This window comes from Typopeltis vanoorti, chromosome 20 (assembly GCF_054136105.1).
Source record: "Typopeltis vanoorti isolate ZY-2024b chromosome 20, IOZ_Tvanoo_1.0, whole genome shotgun sequence".
Classification (NCBI taxonomy): domain Eukaryota; kingdom Metazoa; phylum Arthropoda; class Arachnida; order Uropygi; family Thelyphonidae; genus Typopeltis; species Typopeltis vanoorti.
This window is the reverse complement of record NC_143568.1, coordinates 76,519,391-76,538,805: the sequence shown is the minus strand read 5'-3', so window position 1 is coordinate 76,538,805 and position 19,415 is coordinate 76,519,391. Positions and strand designations below refer to the sequence as shown.

The window sequence follows — 19,415 nt, the reverse complement described above, 5'->3', positions numbered from 1 at the left end:
CAATGCTGTTAAATGTCTTTCCCCTTGTTGCACAAACCATCACTTTTGTTCTAGGTGTTCATCAGAAGTTTTCAGCACCCCTCTTGTATATTAAAGGTGGCACGTGTTCTTTACTATTTAAGATGTAATTATTGTTTTATTTTTAATGTCTCTGGTATTTTTCATCCAGGAAAAAAGTTTATCAACAACAAAGCCGAGGTGAATTTGGAGTTGTTCTGCAGTTTATGTGTGAATGCAACAAGGAAGAAAGATATCTTAACCATTTTATGAGGATGTGAAAGCAATATTAATTCTGGATAACATGACTGATGATTCCAATTTTAATAAGCTAGACAACAGTGATGGCAGGATTAGATGCTAGTCAATGCCATATACCTCTTTGACAACTAATGGATCAAGGTGCCATCCAGCTTTATAGAAATAAGTTTCTTGACAGAGTGACAACAGATTTAATGGACCCTGCAGCAGAGGAATGGTAAATCAGTTGCAATATTTTGCCTAACAACTACCATGAACAGGAAAAAACAGTTACAGGATGTGCTAAATCTTACTGCATTCAGTGTAGCCAGCACATATCCCCAAAGACTACGTAAGAGAGATAAGAAGTATGTGAGTGGTCAGCAATACACATTATAAATATACAATGCACTTTATTTTAAAAATTTATGGAATTTACAACTGTGTTTAAAAAACTTTTTTATTATCCCGACATTTCGATCTTCACATCAAGATCATCATCTGGAGCATATTTCAATATACAAGACAAGCTGAGTTACATTATTAACTGTAAGCTAAAGAAACAATAATTTGATCATATGTTATGCTATTGGCATGACTTCTAGTGAAAAAATAAATAAATAAATAAAAATTACATCAAATTAAATTCTATTTACGATGACAGGAATAAACATTCTTTCAGATGGTTTTCTTTCACAAACAATGATGTCCTATTTTTAGTTTTACATTTCTTATTTTTGCTTTTAAGATACTGGATTTTCTACAGTCCTGTTTATAGTTGCTCTTAGTGAGGAACGTTCCATGGATCGAATATATACCTTCCATATGTTTGGGATTTTTAGACCATCATTATTGTTCAGATTGGGGTGATTGATAATAATCTCACATGCTTCCTTAAATTTCCGTTCGTACCATGTTTTAGCGATGTAGACAGCTAGTGCTTTTCCAGTCAATTCTGTGTAAGGAATTCAGGGCATGATCAGAAAGGCCAGCTTCACCATAATTATTATATTTAATGTGTCATTTATGTTCTTTTTGTCTGATATGAATTGTGCGTCCTGTTTCTCCTATATATGGTATGTTGCAAGTACAATAAATCCAGTATACTCCAGGGTGGGCTAGTGGAGGGAGTGGTCTTTGGATGAGTTGAGTAAGCTTTTTTTTACTTTACTTTAAAAATTTAAGTAAAGCACAGTATGTGAGAGACCCATTAGACAGATGAGGGATATGCTAACATTCAAAATACTGTTCTTTCTCTATATACTCCACCTTTTCTCAGGAAGAAAAGATGGAGTACACAGAAGACAAATATAATCACAGTAAAAAATCATCTTTTAAATTCAATAACAGAAATTATTCCAATATCATCTAGATTAATCTCACTAAGATTAAAGACACAAGAACAAACACAAATATCAAGATAATAAAGTTTATGCACCAGATTATTTTCATAGAGATGAGGAATTTCTCTCAAATCTACATATAGAAATTGGTAATGCCAATAGAAAACGTATGTTGATAGTAATAGAAAACTTCAAGGAAAAAATAAGCAAGGATTCTGAGAAAAATTAATCATAAAATGAGAGCCTTAACTCTTGAAAACACAAAATCATTTTGAGAAAAATGCAATACTAGATGCAACAAAACAAAACATTATAGGGTTAAAAAAAAAAGGGACCTAATACTAAATGACTACTGAAATGATTGCAAACCTGTGTCATCAAAAAAAAACTTTCTACTCATATCACACCTGAATTACTAAGAAACCACAAACACTTAAAATAAAATTACATCTTATGTAGAGATGCAAAATCAAATTGGATAAATGAAAAAAGCAGGATGTCACAATGCAGCTATTCATCGTAATATAAAATCAGTGTACAACAAAATAAAAGAACTTTCAAGAACACAAATCTATACCACTAAAACTGAAAGATAAAAGAAGCAATCTGACTGGTAAAGTTAATGAACTTTCTGAAATTTGGATGAACTAATAAACAAATTTTTGCAAAAGTTAACACTGAAAATTATGACAAAAAATGTTTAGTAAATGTGAGGAGACAAATGCTGTAATTAGAAAAATGAAAACAGATTAAGCTTCAGGCAGAGTTCTGGACGTAAAGAGAGGAAACAGCATCATCTAATGCAGTTATCTAATACTCAATCAAGTCTTAGTTCTTGAGAAATTCTAATGACTGGAAATTGGGAAGAATAATCCAGTGCATAAAAAATGCTGTATTTAGAAACATACAAATTATAAACCAATAACCATATCAAGTCACACACAAATTATTTATAAGAATTATATATGACAGAAATTAAAGCAGTTTATGAGTAACATTTATGAAAAGAACAAATGGGATTATAAGAGGAAAACTCTTTTACACTTATTATTATTATTATTATTATGGGCGACTCCAAGGAGTCCTTAGACTCATCGAGGGAGGCCCTAAACATCATGTCCATCACAACTATTCGACATTCACACAGTATCCATCATATTTTGCCTTGAACTCATTCACCGTCATAGCACCCACAACAGACTCTGGCAGCTTATTCCACTCATTCACCACTCTAAAAGTAAAAAACCAGCACTAACACCCTTACTAACCACACTCTTGCCCAGCTTCCATGGATGTCCCCTAGTCCTCCCACCACCAGTCCTCTTCTCAAAAATATCCTCTGAATTAATTCTATAAAAACCCTTCAGCAATTTGAATGTCTCAATCATATCTTCCCTTTTCCGCCTATCAACCAATTTCTGCAACCCACAAATCTTCAATCTGTTTTCGTAAGGTTCATTCCATAGACCTGCTATCATCTTGGTCACTCACCTCTAGATCAAATCTGGCCACAGTAGTCGAGATGGGGTCTTATCAAGGCTCAATCCTGGGGTCTTATCGAGGAACAATAACTTTCCTATCTCTGCTCGTCAAAGTATTCTTTAGCATCCAAGTGATTTGATGAGCTGATTTAGCCAATTTTGCAATGTGCCCCCTCAACTTCAACAATTATGCAAACTGATATGGGAAAAAAATGAAACCTTTACTGCTACTTCACAGACTTTAAGCAATTATTCGACTCAATAAAGTAAAAATAAATTTTTTGAAATTTTAGAACAAAAAATGAAAGAGGAAAAAATACTCAATATTATTCTCCAGTGCTACAAAAATACTATGTAATACAGGTGGCATGAAGGGATATTCACTTTCTCCATAAATATTTGTTTATCCTTTGCCTAGAGGAACAGGTAAAAGAGTCTATCCCAAAAAATATGGCAATAACTGAATGGACAAATTTTAAATCATATAAAATATGCAGAGAATATAGTGTTATTTACAGATAAAGAAAACTTAAATGTTTGCAAACCTACATAAAAACAGCAAGGATTATACAATCCAGATAAATTTTACTAAACGCAAAAACAATAGCAACAGGTAGAAATGGAGAAGAAATTATCTTAAAAGTGGAGTGGAAGGAAATAAACTGGAACAGGTTAAAAATTCAATTACTTAGCCATGTTGATCACAGACAGATTAAATTACAAAGAAACCATCAAACACAAAATAAATCTAGGGTAGTCTACTGTAACAAAAAAAATATGAAAAAGTACACATCTCTCTAATGAACTTAAAAATCAAAGTATATGCTCAATGTACTCCTGCAGTTCTTTATGGTGCAGAGACTTAGGTTATCAAACAGAAGGAAGAACAAAAACTGACAGGTTTTGAAAACAAGTGCTTGAGCATGGACTGAAATAAAAACTAATCAGAAGATGAGAGATAAATTGCACTACCATATTTCAGTAATAACAGGAATCAAAGAAAAATGGTATATGTCCTGGTTGGTATATCCACTCTTTAACCTAAGTTGCGGATTCAAATCCTATCATGAGTATGGATGTTTATCAATGTCTTTAAGTGGTATATGATTTGCAATGCCCAGTGTGAAACTACCACCTTGTTTCTGCAACTTGAAGCAGTTTTCCATGCATAATCTCTCTAGAGCAGGGTTTCTAGATTATCTAACCCTTAGGCCACCCATGGTGCTAATGTACTATACAGTTACATCTTTTCTGGACAGGATTCACAGAAAATATAACAATTTAAGCACTGCAAAATATAAAAAATGAGTAGCTATAACATAAAACAACTTTCCTCTATTATGAGACAGAAAACCAATTTCATTCTGCAACAGGACAGACTTGGTTATAACTGAAAACCTTTGAAAATGTCAACTGAAAATGCCTAAAAACATTACGACTTGATTTGTTTGCTATATTTTATGCAGTTATTACACAACAATAACATAAAAACTAAACTATTCTGATACTGATATATCAGAATAGTTTAGAAAAGAACAATAAATAAAGAGTCCATATTACTTTTTTTATATATATTCACCTGAATCATGTGGTTTAATGCAACAGCATCATAGCCAGCAAGATACTGAACATAATACCTTTGAATAACTTGATTGTATTTTCGAACCAAAGCTATCATTAAAAAAAAGAAAGAAAAAGAAGCATATTAATAAATATAAATGAAATTTTCTATATACAGTTGACTCCCACTACAACAAACACTGTTATATCAAATTCTATCATTATAAAGTACAGAGTCCCTACTGAAGCTTTATAGGAATAATGCTGATCTATGAGTGTGCCATAATGGGAGTCAGTGCTATATTTATCTATATGTAAAATGAAGCTTTCTTCCATTTTGACATCAAATATTGAAAATCAGAAATATCAACACTACGTCAAAGGAAATTTCTAATAGAAAACATTCCTCTACAACAAACTATTTCTTTGGTTTCCATGAGTTTATTTTGATGAAAGCTGAGCTGACTACTATAACATATTCCACTTGGATCACTGTCAATATCTGTAGGATACATGTACATCTACAAATAACAATTTTTGAAGAAAATTAATATCACTACTTTTCAGTATAAGGGAAAAAAAAAAGCACTAAACAATTAATTATTATCATCTGAATGTATTCTTAAATGAAAATGGAATTTAAAATCACGACTAAATGATGACAAAGATAAAAAGCTTCATTAGCATGACCACTACTTACAGAAAACAGAGCAGTTTGAAAAAAAATGTAATGTATAGGCTGTAGAGTAAGGTTTCTGGATTGCCTACACATTTAGGTCAAGGATTAGGCAATACTAATAAACTATAGATATACCATTCATGGGAATGATTCACCTAAGTTCTTTTTGGTTAACAGAACGTTTTTTTTAATAACATCTCATCTCATGGTTTACAACTCAGTAATTATCATGATTATTTACAATACAGGTAAGGTAATAAAACTTAACTTTTTTTTTCAGTGGCATGCATGTTAGACATATTAAAAATATGAATAATGATGAAATGCTGCTTCACTCTCCAAATTAATCATTCGAATTGTATTATGCCAATATAATAATTTTGCAAAGTGATTACAAAAAAACTATCATTAATTTATACACACAACTAAGAGCCTCCATAACAGTGAGTAACAATGATGCTCTCTGGATGGAAAAATGTGGTATCAAATAATTTCTAGGACACAAAGAATTTTTATAAGTTTTTTTTTTTTTTTTATACTAAAGATGAGTTAACTGGAGTCATAGGAATAATACACCATGCAGATCAGATTAACAGACCTATCATAGCATTGAATAATTCCTATAATAAAACCTAGCTGGCTGTAACAGGCCATCAAGCCTACCACACAAAAAGTCAAGTGCATGTGTATAATGTTATCAAATTCCTGATGAGTACCCTCAGGGAATGTACAGGATATTATGATAGTACTACATGAAAAGTTACATCACAACTTCCTGTCGACAATTTCCCTCCATGTAAATCTGCTATATATCAAGACTCCAATATTATCAGATCCTATATGTCTTCTAGAGAAATTGCATCAATCCACCTATATCTTGGTCTTCCTCTGGATATTTTTCCTGCCATCTTGATAAAAACACAGCATTTGTTTTGCCAACCTTTCCTTTTTCATTTTGTTTAAGTGACCATACCATCTAAGATTAGCTCTGTTGACAAATTTCTGAATGTCAACAATGTCAAGTTCCTTTCTTATATTCTCATTTTTAATATGATACTGATATTGAAGCTCTATGTTTACACCCCTAATCTTTCTCAGAACTCTCATTATCTGTGGTATAGAGTCTTTGGTCAAGTCTTTTATTTCTAACCGAGCTCTCAGATCTTCTTCTTCTTCTACGCGTTATTCCTGCTTCCTGTGCAGGGTCCGCGTGTTATTTAGATGCGACTTCTTGTTAGTACTACTCCCAACCGACCCGTCGCCTGGTCTGCCGCTGGGGGGGGGATATATTTTTGACTGTAGAGGTGTATGTTCACGGGGCCGGTTTGCCTGCTTGCGGGATGAAAAACGCCAGATAAACTGGCGGAAAAAACCCTACTGACCGCGCCCAAGACCGGCTAACTTGGCTATGCCTGAGGAAGATCCTCAAATTCCTCACGTCTGGAACGGGAATCAAACCTGGGACACTCCTTCCCCAGGCATATGGTTGCGAAGCGCAAAGCCACTAGGCTAACCGCGCGGTAACCGAGCTCTCAGATCCATAAGTTAAAATTGGTTTGACAGCTAGATTAGTGTTTTGACTAATTTCTTTCTCATTCCATACAAATTTATTTGATTGGCTTTCTAACATACTAGTTTTACTAATTCTGTTGTCTACTTCCATATTTAATTTGCCATCATCATCAAAAATTGTGCCTCAATAGGTGAAATGTTCTATAGGCTCTCCATTTATGATGTAGTTGATGTTTTCAATGTTTCTGTCTATTTTCATTTTCTTTTTTACTGATTTTCATACTAAATTAATGACAGCAGTTAAACAATTTAGTCAGGAATCCTACAGACTTGTACTGGATTTCTTTAGCAGTATAACATTGTCTGCATAAAGTAAAGAGCTGATTAGGTTTAAAACCACTTTCTTTCAATAATTTCATCCATACATATGAAGAACAGTGGAAATAATGTGCATCCTTGTCACACACCTCATTTAACATCAAATCATCTTCCTGCACCTCCTGCAATTCTAATTGCTGATTTACAACTCAAATATAGACTGTGTACTGCTCAATATAATGTCCCATATACACCCTACAACTGCAGTGCTCTGAACGTTCTCTTATCATATACTTTTTCATCAAAATCATTTTAGGGGGCAGTCCCTATCGCTTTGAAGAGTTCCCTCTTCCAAGTAATTCTTTTTCCTGCTTTCCTCTTTAGTAATTCGTAACCTCTTCCAATTAATCTAAACAAGTGGTGCTTAAAGGTCAAAGCTGTATTACTGAGAGGAAACCTCCACACAGCCTTTAAAGGAATGTGGAGAACTGACAGGGCTTCTGACCTAACGTTCAATCCTCACCTTCTCGTGGCACACTCTGTTAGGTATCTACCTGGATATTGAAAGAATGAGGATGGGCTGGCAATTTGGGAATTGGCTGACCAAATTGTATTCTTATTGGCTTAAACCACAAATAAAATGATGGTACAACATGACAGAATTTCATGCCAGCTGGGGCATCACCCGGTTAAACAAGGCCCTCGTTTTCTCCAGGGAACCAGCAAATTCTGTACACCTGTTGAGGGTATGTCAGGAATTCGATGCGTGATGATGATGACTTCTTATAACATGAATGGTATTTGAAATTATGGCAAAATTGACTAAAGCCATGAAATCTGTTATTATGTCTGTTAGCTACATGTTCTTTTGGCCAGTTTGCCTATTTTGTGGGTTGAAAAACCCTTCCACCTCCATACGAGACTGTTAACTCACCTTCAGCAGTAACTTAAATGAAGAAATTGATGAATATTGGTATTTGTGTAGTTAACAAAATGTAATTAATTATGATATGATAAAAAAATTTTATGTTTACAATAAAATATATTTTTTAAAATTTTTATTAGTATGTTCTTCTGTCTTTACCCTTCATAATTCTTGATAATTAGTATGTTGATTATTGCTATTCCCCTTTCTCTTGATTACAACTTCAGTATAATTTCACTTGAGCCTCCGTAGCTAAGTCAGTATAGACGAAGCACTTTGGTCAGAAAGACATGGGTTTGATTCATGTCCATGGTCTCATTTGACAAAAGGTGAGTTAGTCTGTCTCATACGGAGGTAGAGTGTTTTCTCGCATGGAAATATGGGTTTTTCATCCCTCAGAAAGGCATACCACCCATCAAACACACGTGGATTACAGGCACAGGCATGATTCATCAGCTATATATGCTGGTCCCAAGCCCAGATAAAATGGGGGGGGGGGGCAGCAATGGTGAACTGCCCTGTAAAAATCTCACCAGAAACACTTTGTTGCAAGAATAATTGCCTACAAAAGTGATCAAAAAGTTGGACATGACTGAATGACTAAATCATAATTTCACTTTCTGCCATCACTTATCTTCCTCTCTGTCTTTCATTTGTTATGATAATTTTAGTTCCATTTATAAACCTTCTATCCAGTATAAGTTAATTTGTTGATTAGCAGCACTGCAAATTAAATATGCTGCAAAAGCAATTTTTATTATTTGTGACATGCAGAGATGACTATGTAGCCATGTGGAAATGGCATTTGCTTTCATAGTACTGACTGTGAAAATAGATTCTAATCACTGACTACATGAACCTATTCTAGGTTCTTTCCCAGCCAGTTTCCAAGTTGGTCTATCTCTGGCATAAGCAAGTAGTTTCATTTACCAGAAACTTGGTTTTTAACTCCACATCTCAAAAATATTGACACCTCTCTCACACACACACACACATCATTAGATCAATAAAAGTGTTAGGGTTAAGGGCCATGAAATGGTGGAAGTTATCTGTTGTACTCTCTCTCTCTCTCTCTCTCTCTCTCTCTCTCTCTCAGCCACTTCATGCATGTTGGGATGCCAATTAGGAAACCAGCTATGCACACCAGAAATGTCTATCACTTTCCTCCTTCCTTTGTAATCAAAATATGAATTACAGTCCAGTGCAAAGTTTGCAGTTATACAGGAGAGGAGGATAGAATTTTCTATCTGTTCCTTTTTTATACTTCATTTATTTTGATATCATTTCAATTTACTCCATTTTTATGCTGTCCTTTCGTGTTCTTCACATACAGACCTTTATGACAGATGATTGACAAATGACCTGTCAGCTTTATGGCAGTTCTATAAAAAATGGAGATTAACACCAAATTCTGGTAAAACCGAATGTTCTTGCTTTCACCTGAACAACAGACTTGTAAATCAAAAACCAGAGATATATGCTGTTGGAACATTAATTTCATTTAATCCGACACCTAACTATCTGGGAATAACTCTGACATATAAACAGCATATGATTAATATCGCTGCTAAAGTCCGCACCAGAAATAACATAGTTCAGAAGCTTTTGTGGTACTATATGTAATAACATAGTTCATAAAATAAAATAACACAAGCTTTTGTGGTACTAGACCCATTGCAGTGCACCGCAGTGTTGTGGCTCAAGTGCCACAACACTGCAGTGCACTGCAATGGGTCTAGTTTACAGTGCAGCTGAGTATGGTGCTCCTGTTTGGCTCAATAGTTATAAACTAGATACTCAACTTAACTCCACTCTGCGTTTAATAACAGGTTGCATTAGGAGTACACCTTTACAATGGCTCCCCACTTTGAGCCAGTACTGCTCCTCCGGAACTGTGATGACAGGAAGCCTTGCTCCGTGAATATAAAAGAATTTTAAATAACCAAAATCCCCCAATACATGAATTTATTCCAGATGCTTTATCTAATAGACTAAAATCCAGAAGACCTACCATAAAAATCGCCTGTAATCTTCTTAGCCAGAATGACAGTATGGTGAGTAGGTGGGATGTACTGTGATCCCAAGCAGTATCACCTGAAGTTCGTAATCACATAAACATCTTTCAAAAACCATCTGGATTTGACCTGCCCAGGAATATATGGACAACGGCTAACAGGATTCGTACAGGCCATGGTGTATGTGGAGACTTACTTTCAAAGTGAGGTAAGATACCAAATCCCCACTGTCCCTGTGGAGCCGAGACCCAAACCATTTACCATATAGTACAGGAATGCGAGCTGACAGCATACCCAGGTGACTTTAAGGATATCTTTGATCTATCCCCAGAGGCAATCAACTGGATCAAAAACCTAAATGTTAAAATATGACTAATCTTCTGTCGGATGCTTGTCATAAATTTCATACTTGTATTTGCCTGAATGTAGACTTTTATTTTATTTTTTTTATCATATATGTGTATCTTATCTATACTCATGAGTATTATATCTTGTCTTTTAACCATGTGTACAAGCCATAAGATAAATAAATAAATAGACCTTCATGTACTTTCTGCCATGCAAAAAAAAATTAAGAAAATTGTGGCAATTTTATAAAATAACTTAACAGTTACATTGTTATGTTATTTTATAAAATTGCCACAATTTTCTTAATTTTTTTTAACATGCTGTTACATTATGGCTAATTGTAAGAATATGAGATAAGCATATCTATATCCTCTTGTAAAAAATTACGGAAATATATATGCATGTGTTAGATATAATGTAACAGTCTGGTACATATGTTTTGCTAGCTGCTAATGGTAAGTGTTACCTTAATGATGTACTAATCTGTGAATTTTTTTTTTCCATGCTATAAGAATTTTTTTTTATTGAAATAATACAATACTAAATATCAATATCAAATTATAAGGTAACAAAAGAGTCGAGTTTAATTTTTAGCTATTCAATGTCTGAAATAGTCATATCCCGATTTACATGAATCCGGAGTTACGTGGTTTCTTAATGTACGTATTCCCGTCCCGCTTCACACCTCACCACTAGTCGGATGTTTCAGGCACCGGCCGCATTCGCCGGTGTCGCACATGCTGTGAACAAGCACTGACATGTTTCGCGCGGTCTCCATTCATACACGATTTTTATAGTCTGCAAACCTTGCGACTGTTTAATGGTATGTTCTTGATAAAAATTTTATCACAAAAAATAATAATGTCATCCAAAAGAAGCAAGTCCGATTCTTCTACTGCTAGCAAGAAAAGAAAAACATTGACTTTAGAAACAAAACTCAACATTATTAAGGATTTTGAAGGCGGAATGAAAATTTGTGAGCTAGCAAAGAAGTTTGATCTAAGGAATCCACAGTAAGAACAATCATAAAAGAAAGGTTTACAGATTTTGGAGGACATAGATTCTAACGAGGAACGAATTGTAGCCACAAGGCAAGGAAATCATGAGCTTGCTATGAAGAAATTTTGCGTGACAAGAAAAAGACATTATGCCATCAGACAAATCTATTAGATTTTATGAAACCATCAACATCGACATGAAACTACAATTATGATTATATTTCTTAAAAAATACAAAAAATGCAAATTTATACCCCGAGTTACGCAAATTTGACTTACATGCTTCTTGTTGGTCCCACCTACCGCGTAACTTTGGGGTTTTACTGTACTTCATAACTGTAGCTACTAAAACCTGAAACTCTGCAATACATTGGAATAGGTAAATTACAAACCAACCAAGATGCTTGGGTTGGGGGGGGGGAATCCAAATGAATGCATTAAAGCTTGCTGTGAATTAAGTTCAAGAAGTCAGTTATCAAAGTGCATGCCAATACTTTTTTTCCCCCTCCCCACTATATCACAAACCTTGTGCTATAACAAAACATTTCTATGGTTTTATGGATTCATTATAGCGATTGTTTACTGTATTAATAAAATTTAAAAAAATCAAAGAAAAAAGTATTTGAAATTAATAATTGATTATGTTTTATTAGATCAAGAATATCAGCTTTTTTTTTTCTTCTTCCTGCTGTCTGATATCTAAAATTTTTTGTAGTATGTCAGCTTCATTGATATTATTTAAGTTTACTTTAACATGATTTTCATTTGTTTTTCACCACCACTTTTCCATATTCTGTTTAGAAGAATTCCCCTGGACAATTTCCCTCTACTCAAATAACCTTCAACCACTATGTCAATATCATTTTCTGATAGCTGAAAAATTGCTATTACCAAAGGTAAGAAAAGTCTGAAATCTGTTAATTCTTCATGAGCCATTTCTGTAGTTAATGTTTTTAGATGGCGCTTTTTTTTTTTTTTTTTTTTTTTTTTTTGATAATGGAATAGACCTTGTCAACCTCATTTTGAGTATGGCACATAAACTAGGGTGTCATGGAATTTATTTGTAATGTTTGCAATGCATGTATAGAGAAATAAGGTTTTCCTGCTGTCCACAACAGCTGTTGGATTATAAAACCATTTCCAAGTTATTACTGTTATGGCCATTTTTTCTAAATACTTTCAGATGCAAGAGCTAATATCAACTTGGAAATGGCTTTATAATCCAACAGCTGTTGTGAACAGCAGAAAATATCTTATTTCTCTATATATGCATGCATTGTAAACATTACAAATAAATTCCATGACACCCTAGTTTATGTGCTATATTCAAAATGAGGTTGACAGAAGACTATCAGAACTTCAAAAGCCCTCACTGTTTCAAGTTTAAAATGACAACTTTACAGTTGCAACTATGATGTTAACTCATAGTTGCAAATGAAAAGTCTCATATTCTTGTTTATGCTTTGCTGTGTGGCAATCTGATGAATCAGCATCCATAAAGAAGAGAGCAACATAAAGATTACATATTAATGAGTCATTAACATTGTCAACAGCTTTTTTTAGTCCACTGCTGAACAAATGCATTCCCCACATTTCTTCTATTTTGGCCAATCTTGTGCATCTCTACACTAAAAATGTCTATAATATCTTTATCTTGTCATTTCATCTTACTGCTGGTTTACCTGATCTCTAATATCCAGTTTTTCATGTCCATTTTGCTGTCCTTGTCCATCTGTTATCAGACATTCTTATCACATGTCTGCCAGCACCATTTATTGTCTTTTATTATTGTTATAATATCCATTACTTCAGCATGTGTCCTTATTTAATTATTATTCTTTTTATGTAACTGTTTTATTTCCTGAATGACTCTTTCCATGTTTTTTTTTTTTTGCTGTTTTCAGTCCAAGTTTCACTATCATATATGATTGTTGGGAGTAGAGTACAATATTGCTTGTAAATCTTTCTTTTTAAACAGTTGAGTAAACTGCCCTTAAATATCTATCTATAATTATTAAACACTTTTCATTCTATTGTTATTCTAGCTGAAATTTCATTAATCAAGTTTATGGTCATTTGTAATAATTTGTCCTAGATATTTATATAACTCACTATTTTGATTTGTTTTCTTTCTGAAATGTATCCACTGTACATTAATTTTGATTTTTTCCATATTTATTTGTAGTTCTATCAAAAGAGACTGACTACTTCATTTAATTCAATAATCATGTCTTCTAAGTTTTTTGTGAGGTTGTTATCAGTATAATATCATTAGCAAATTGTAGATTACTTTAATATTATCCACTTATATTTGTCTTGTTCTCCCAGTTCAGTTTTCTCAAAGCATAATTAAGAGTTATAGTGAATAATTTTGGTGATTTTGGAGTTGGTCTAATCCCCTCTCTTTATTTCTATTTCTCTTCCTTTCCATCTAAATTTATTACTGAATCTCTTTTACATATATGAGTCAATATAGTAATATAAATATCATGTATATGTGTTAAAGTTTCAAACATTTTACATGGATCTATTGAGTCGAAGACTATTTTTTTATAATCTATGAAAGCCAAGAAAATTGGTATGTTATATTCTTTTGTTTTTTCCATTACTTAAGACTTGTAATTTATCTCAAGTTGAGAAAGAAAGGGTTGTGAAGCTTGCCTGTTCTCTAAGTTGATGGAAATTTAATGTACTGGTTTCTATAATTTTTGTGAAAAGCTTATAAAGGACTGAGAGAAAAGTTATAGGTCTATAACATCTTTATGTCAGTTTTATCACCTTTCTTATATAAAAGGATTTTTCCAGTATTCCAACTTTTAGGTGTTTTCCTTTCCTTAAACACTCAGTACAATTCTGCTAGTTTTTATATGTAAGAAATCATATCCATTTTAAAATATTAATGAATTATTATGAATAACTGGGCTGGAGACAATGTACTAGAAAGGATACATGGTGAAGGCTAGTGGTATAAGTCAGGCTACAAAGTGAAATCTTACCTTGTCCAGAGATCAGAGTATTATCAAAAGTAAAAAGAGGAGAAATGAAGTCTTTCTTGCAATAAATTATACAAGATTGCATTTTAATATCACAGAAGTTGACCAGGTTATCCTCATTCCCCACTGGAGAATAATAAGGAGATCAGTGGTTATGGAATTGGTCACAGAAGACCTTGAGTCTGGGAATGTCAGAATTATATATGGTTTGTCAAATGAAGAAGAGAAAAAGTATGGTATTATCAACAAAACTAGATTTCGGATTAATGGTGAGAGAATACATAAGAGAAAGAGTATGGGTAAATATGAAGAATCCAGGGTATTTTTGGAATGGATGGAGAAAATTTGAAGAAAGGAAAATGGTAGCCAAACTACAAAAGATGAAAGGCAATCCAAAAGGTAGTAGTTTGGTTACTAGGCCTCAATCTACACCCACTCTTGGTATACTAGTTCTGTAATCTTAAAAGTGGCCAGGTAAGTTTCTTCAAACATTTTCATGATTTTTATCCATGCTGATACCTGCTGATTAATTGGTGGTCCTCAGATGGTTAGGAAGATTAATGTTGGTGACCATCTTAATGATTTTTGAGCTAATTGACGTGAAGGTAAAAAAGGTAACAAAAGACTGGCTTTTTATTTATTTATTTATTTATTTTAATAGTCTGAATATAGGTCTACTTTTTAGTTAGTGATAAATTTTTGTGTAATATTTTAGATTTTAAACCTATGAACAATCGACTGTGCACTATCAGAGTTAAGGGACGTTTTCAAAATGTGTCTATTGTGAACTGTTATTCGCCTATGGAAGAGAGCTCAGAGGAAGTTAAAGACTGTTTTTATGAAGTGCTTGAGCGTACTTGTGCTAATCTACCGTCTTATGACGTCAAGTTAGTGGTGGGAGATTTCAGCGTGAAGCTAGGGAGAGAGCATGCATGGCGCTCTTTCGTGGGTAGTGAGAGCCTACACGAGGAGTGCAACGATAACGGGACCTGACTTGTAAGTTTTGCCTCAGCCGATGTTTTGTAAAGAGCACTATGTTTGTGCATAAAGACGTCCACAAGCAGACCTGGAGATCGCCGGACGATAGAACAGCTTACCAAATAGGCCATACTAGTGTACTGATGTCACCATAGCTCCGTCTCAAACATGAGGAGTTTCAGAGGAGCAGACGGAGATGGCAACCACTACCTGGTAGCCTATGATTTCAGGCACAGAATCGCGGTTCAAAAGCCTTCATTCCTACCGCACAACCTGCATGGGATTTGGACAAGTTGAAAACAGCGGAAGGCAAGCGGGTTTTCCAGTTAGAGCTGCAGAACCATTTTGAGGAGCTACAGAAGAAGAAGGGTGATCCGGATGGGATGTGGAACACCATCAAAAATACGGTCGTATCAGCTGCCTCGAAAACTGTGGGAAAGAGAAGAAGAAAGACATGGTTTAATAGAGAGTGTGAAGAAGCTGTAGCGAAACGAAGGGAAGAACTATTGACCTACCTAGTGTGGCACCCAGACACAAGAGGCAACCATAAGAGATGAGAGCGGAAATCTTCTAACAAACTCCAAAGATGCCCTCGCTCAATGGCATAGATATTTTGAGAACTTGCTGAACGTCAATGTTAGAATGGCAATACCAGAGAACCATACTCCTTATCAAACTGCTGAACCATATATTGAAGAGCCGACACTTAGTGAGATTACTTGTGCTGTCCGCATGCTGAAAAATAATAAGGCTCCAGGAGTGAACTGCATTCCGGCGGAGCTTCTGAAGAATGGCGGGGATGCCCTGCTGGAGCAGTTGCACCGGCTCATCATCTTGTTGCTCTCGCGAGAAGAACGACTACCAGAACAGTAAAAGGAGTCGCTGATCACCCCTGTATATAAGAAAGGAGATAAGTCTCCATGCGGCAATTATAGGGGTATCTAACTGCTGACAATGGGCTACAAGGTGCTGTCTAACATCATGCTAATGCACCTCACAACATATGCAGAAGAGTGTCTTGGTGATTACCAGATGGCTTCAGGAGGAAACGTTCTACAATAGACCAACTCTTCACGCACCATCAAGTTTTTGAAAAGTGCTGGGAATATAACCGGGAAGTTCATAATATTTTCATAGACTTTTCTAAAGCCTATGACTCAATTATATACCCAAAAATGTGGCAGGTGTTAGAAGAGATGGGAATTCCTCGAAAACTTCAAAAAATGGTGCAGGTATGTGTGGCTGGTTTGAGAGCAAGAGTGAAAGCAGAAGGTGACCTGTCGGACCTATTTCAAGTATAGAATGGCACAAAGCAGAGTGATGGGCTTTCTCCGATACTCTTCAATTTAGTGCTGGAAAAAGTAATTACAAGTACAGCAAGTGGGGGTGGAGTTGACATGGGTGTGCATGTCAGGATTCTTGGCTACGCAGACAACCTAAACGTCATGGCACATCAACGGGACAATGCAGTGGCACTGGTTACTGCCATTGAGGAAGCTGCAGAAGACGTTGGCCTGAAGATAAACGTCGAGAAGACGAAGTACCTTTTCATGAGTTGCCATGCTGCCCAAGATCTGGAGGGAGCTGCTCAGTTTGAGAGGGAATTTAGGTAATTGGAGTCTATCATGACTGAAGACAATAAAGTTGAAGCTGATGTCCAGAGTCGGGTGAATGCTGCGAATGTGGCCTACTACCAAGTGTGTCCCCTTTTTGCCTTGCGTATACTGTCTTGGACTACAAAGGTGAGACTATACAAGACTCTGATTAGACCTGTTCTCCTCTATGGTGCTGAAGCGTGGACTCATACGGTTGCGGTGAGGCAAGCCGACCACCTGAGAGTATTCGAGAACAAGATGTTATGACGTATCTATGGAGGGGTCATGGCAGACGGAGTCTGGAGGAGGCAGTCTAATGCTGTCATACACACTTTATAAAACTCAGCAGATATCTTGATGGAGCTGCAAGTCCGGCGTCTTCAGTGGCTGGGGCACCTGCACCGATATGGGCCTCAAAAGGACTGTGAGACAAGTGTGGGAGGCCCGGCCTAACCCCAATCAGTGAGGCCACCAGGGAGACCGAGGAGATGGGCGGATCAGAAGGACCTGCAGGTTGTCGGGTTGGAGACCGAAACGTGGCAGATTGACACAGAGGACCGTGCCTAGTGGCGTCGTGTGGTGCTTGAGGCCAAAAGTCCCCCAGGGCTGAGAGCGCCAAGATAACTAACTGATAGATCTACTTTCAACCTATTGGGTTGGGAGAGATACCATACAGGTGTGAAAGACTGTAAGATACTGTATTGATGGGTGTTAATTCTGAAACATTGGGGGGAGGTGCTATCAGAACTAGAAACCATGGGTTTAGTATTTAAGCATATGTGTTGGTTTCAACTCATTATTAGGTTTAATGGAATGAATACAGCACAGAGGAACAATAAAATACAAGTTCATGAGATCCTATATTTCATCAGACATCATCAGAGATACAATCTCAAAATTATAAATGTGCGCACAAAAAAAAAAAAAAAAAAAACTCAAAACAACAAGTGATTGCTTTTTCCCCCTGATATCCCTGATGTTTTCAATTTTGCCATCCATGCTGGGTACTTGGAAGGAAATCATATATCAGGGGTGTTCAAACCCATTGATCGCGATCGACCGGGGAGTGATTTTTGGTCGATCTCTTGTGTATTCCTCCTTACAAATTTAATTAAAACTGAAAACATAATATTTTATTTATCATTATTTCATATTTAATTCACTTTAAGTGTATTGCTATTGTTTATTTTTCATTAAAATTGCCAAATCAGTAATTTTCTTATAAGTCCGGGTAAATGAATTAATTTGGATCAGTGGAAGTCAAACAGCGAGCCGAGTGAATACAATTATGAGCAAAGTGTAAAAGCTCAATTGTAGCTTAAATATTCCAAAGCACATTACATCGATTTTTTACTTAGGTTAAGTCCCATGTGAATATTGTAAAAAAAAAATAAACTTTGACGGTATAGTTTGTATTAGATGTTTTTGTAAATAACTCTTTTGAAGCTAACTGTATATACTGCTTTAATAAGAATATGTTAGAGTGTTAAAAACAAAGGCAATATTTTTGTCACCAAAGCTATACATGGCGGCATTAGAAAGATTGTAATTGAAACTTGTATGTGTGAGAAAGGCTTGCAGGCTCTAAGTGTAAACATCTCCAAAGTCAGTCAGAGTTCAAACAATTTTCCGATGGCCGGCAACTTACAATCAAAAGAAAGTGGAGGAGAACCAAAGGCATGCTGAACTTGAAACTTAAGATGAAAGACTCATACCGATTCTTTGGGGGTTGCCAAACTTCATGCAAGGTCTTGGAGGAGGCCTCATAAAAAGGGACTGAAGCAAGCAGAAGGGGTCCCGGTTCGAGAATTGCTGTCAGAGAGGAGGCCGCCCGGTCCAGAGTCGCCGTCAGAGAGACTGCCTGGATCCATGTTGCTTGAGAGAGGAGTTTCCCGCTTCCAGAAAGGAGCTTCTCAGTTTGAGACATCGCTAGACCGCAGACAAGGTTTCAAATTGCCGAAAGGAAGAGTTCCAATTGCCGGAAAAAAGTTTCCAGGCCAGGTTAATGTCAGACATTCACCAGTGTGTTGCGTTTTCATTACAATTTAATGAATTAAATGACTTCACTGATATTGCTCAGTTAATGGCATTTCAAGATTACTCAAGTAAAGAAGAACTTTTGAAAATTATACCATTATTGGGAAGGACTAGGGGAGAAGACATTTTTTTAGCATTTGATGAATTTGTGAAACAACACAAACTTCTGCTTTTGAAACTTGTGTCTATTACTACTGATGGTGCTCCTGCAATGATAGGTAATAAATCAGGCTTCATTTCATTATATAAAAATGATGACAAATATCCAGATTTTTTTAATGTACCACTGTATTATTCACAAGTACTGTGTAGTAAAAGATTAAACACAAAAGATGTTTTGGATATTCATTTAAAATTGTAAATTCTGTTCGAGGAAAAGTCCTGCAACAACGGTTA

General features: G+C 35.4%; 1 protein-coding gene across 6 annotated transcripts in view; it reads right to left on the bottom strand.

Annotated features, from left to right (window-relative positions):
* The window catches only part of Hem (Nck associated protein 1 Hem), a 393,688-nt gene that overhangs the window by 227,302 nt on the left and 146,971 nt on the right, over positions 1–19,415 (bottom strand). For all 6 annotated transcript variants that reach the window (XM_090409885.1, XM_090409889.1, XM_090409887.1 and 3 more), the window contains one exon: positions 4,641–4,732. In XM_090409885.1, the coding sequence (XP_090266011.1) occupies positions 4,641–4,732 (92 nt within the window). The remainder of the gene's footprint in view (positions 1–4,640; positions 4,733–19,415) is intronic.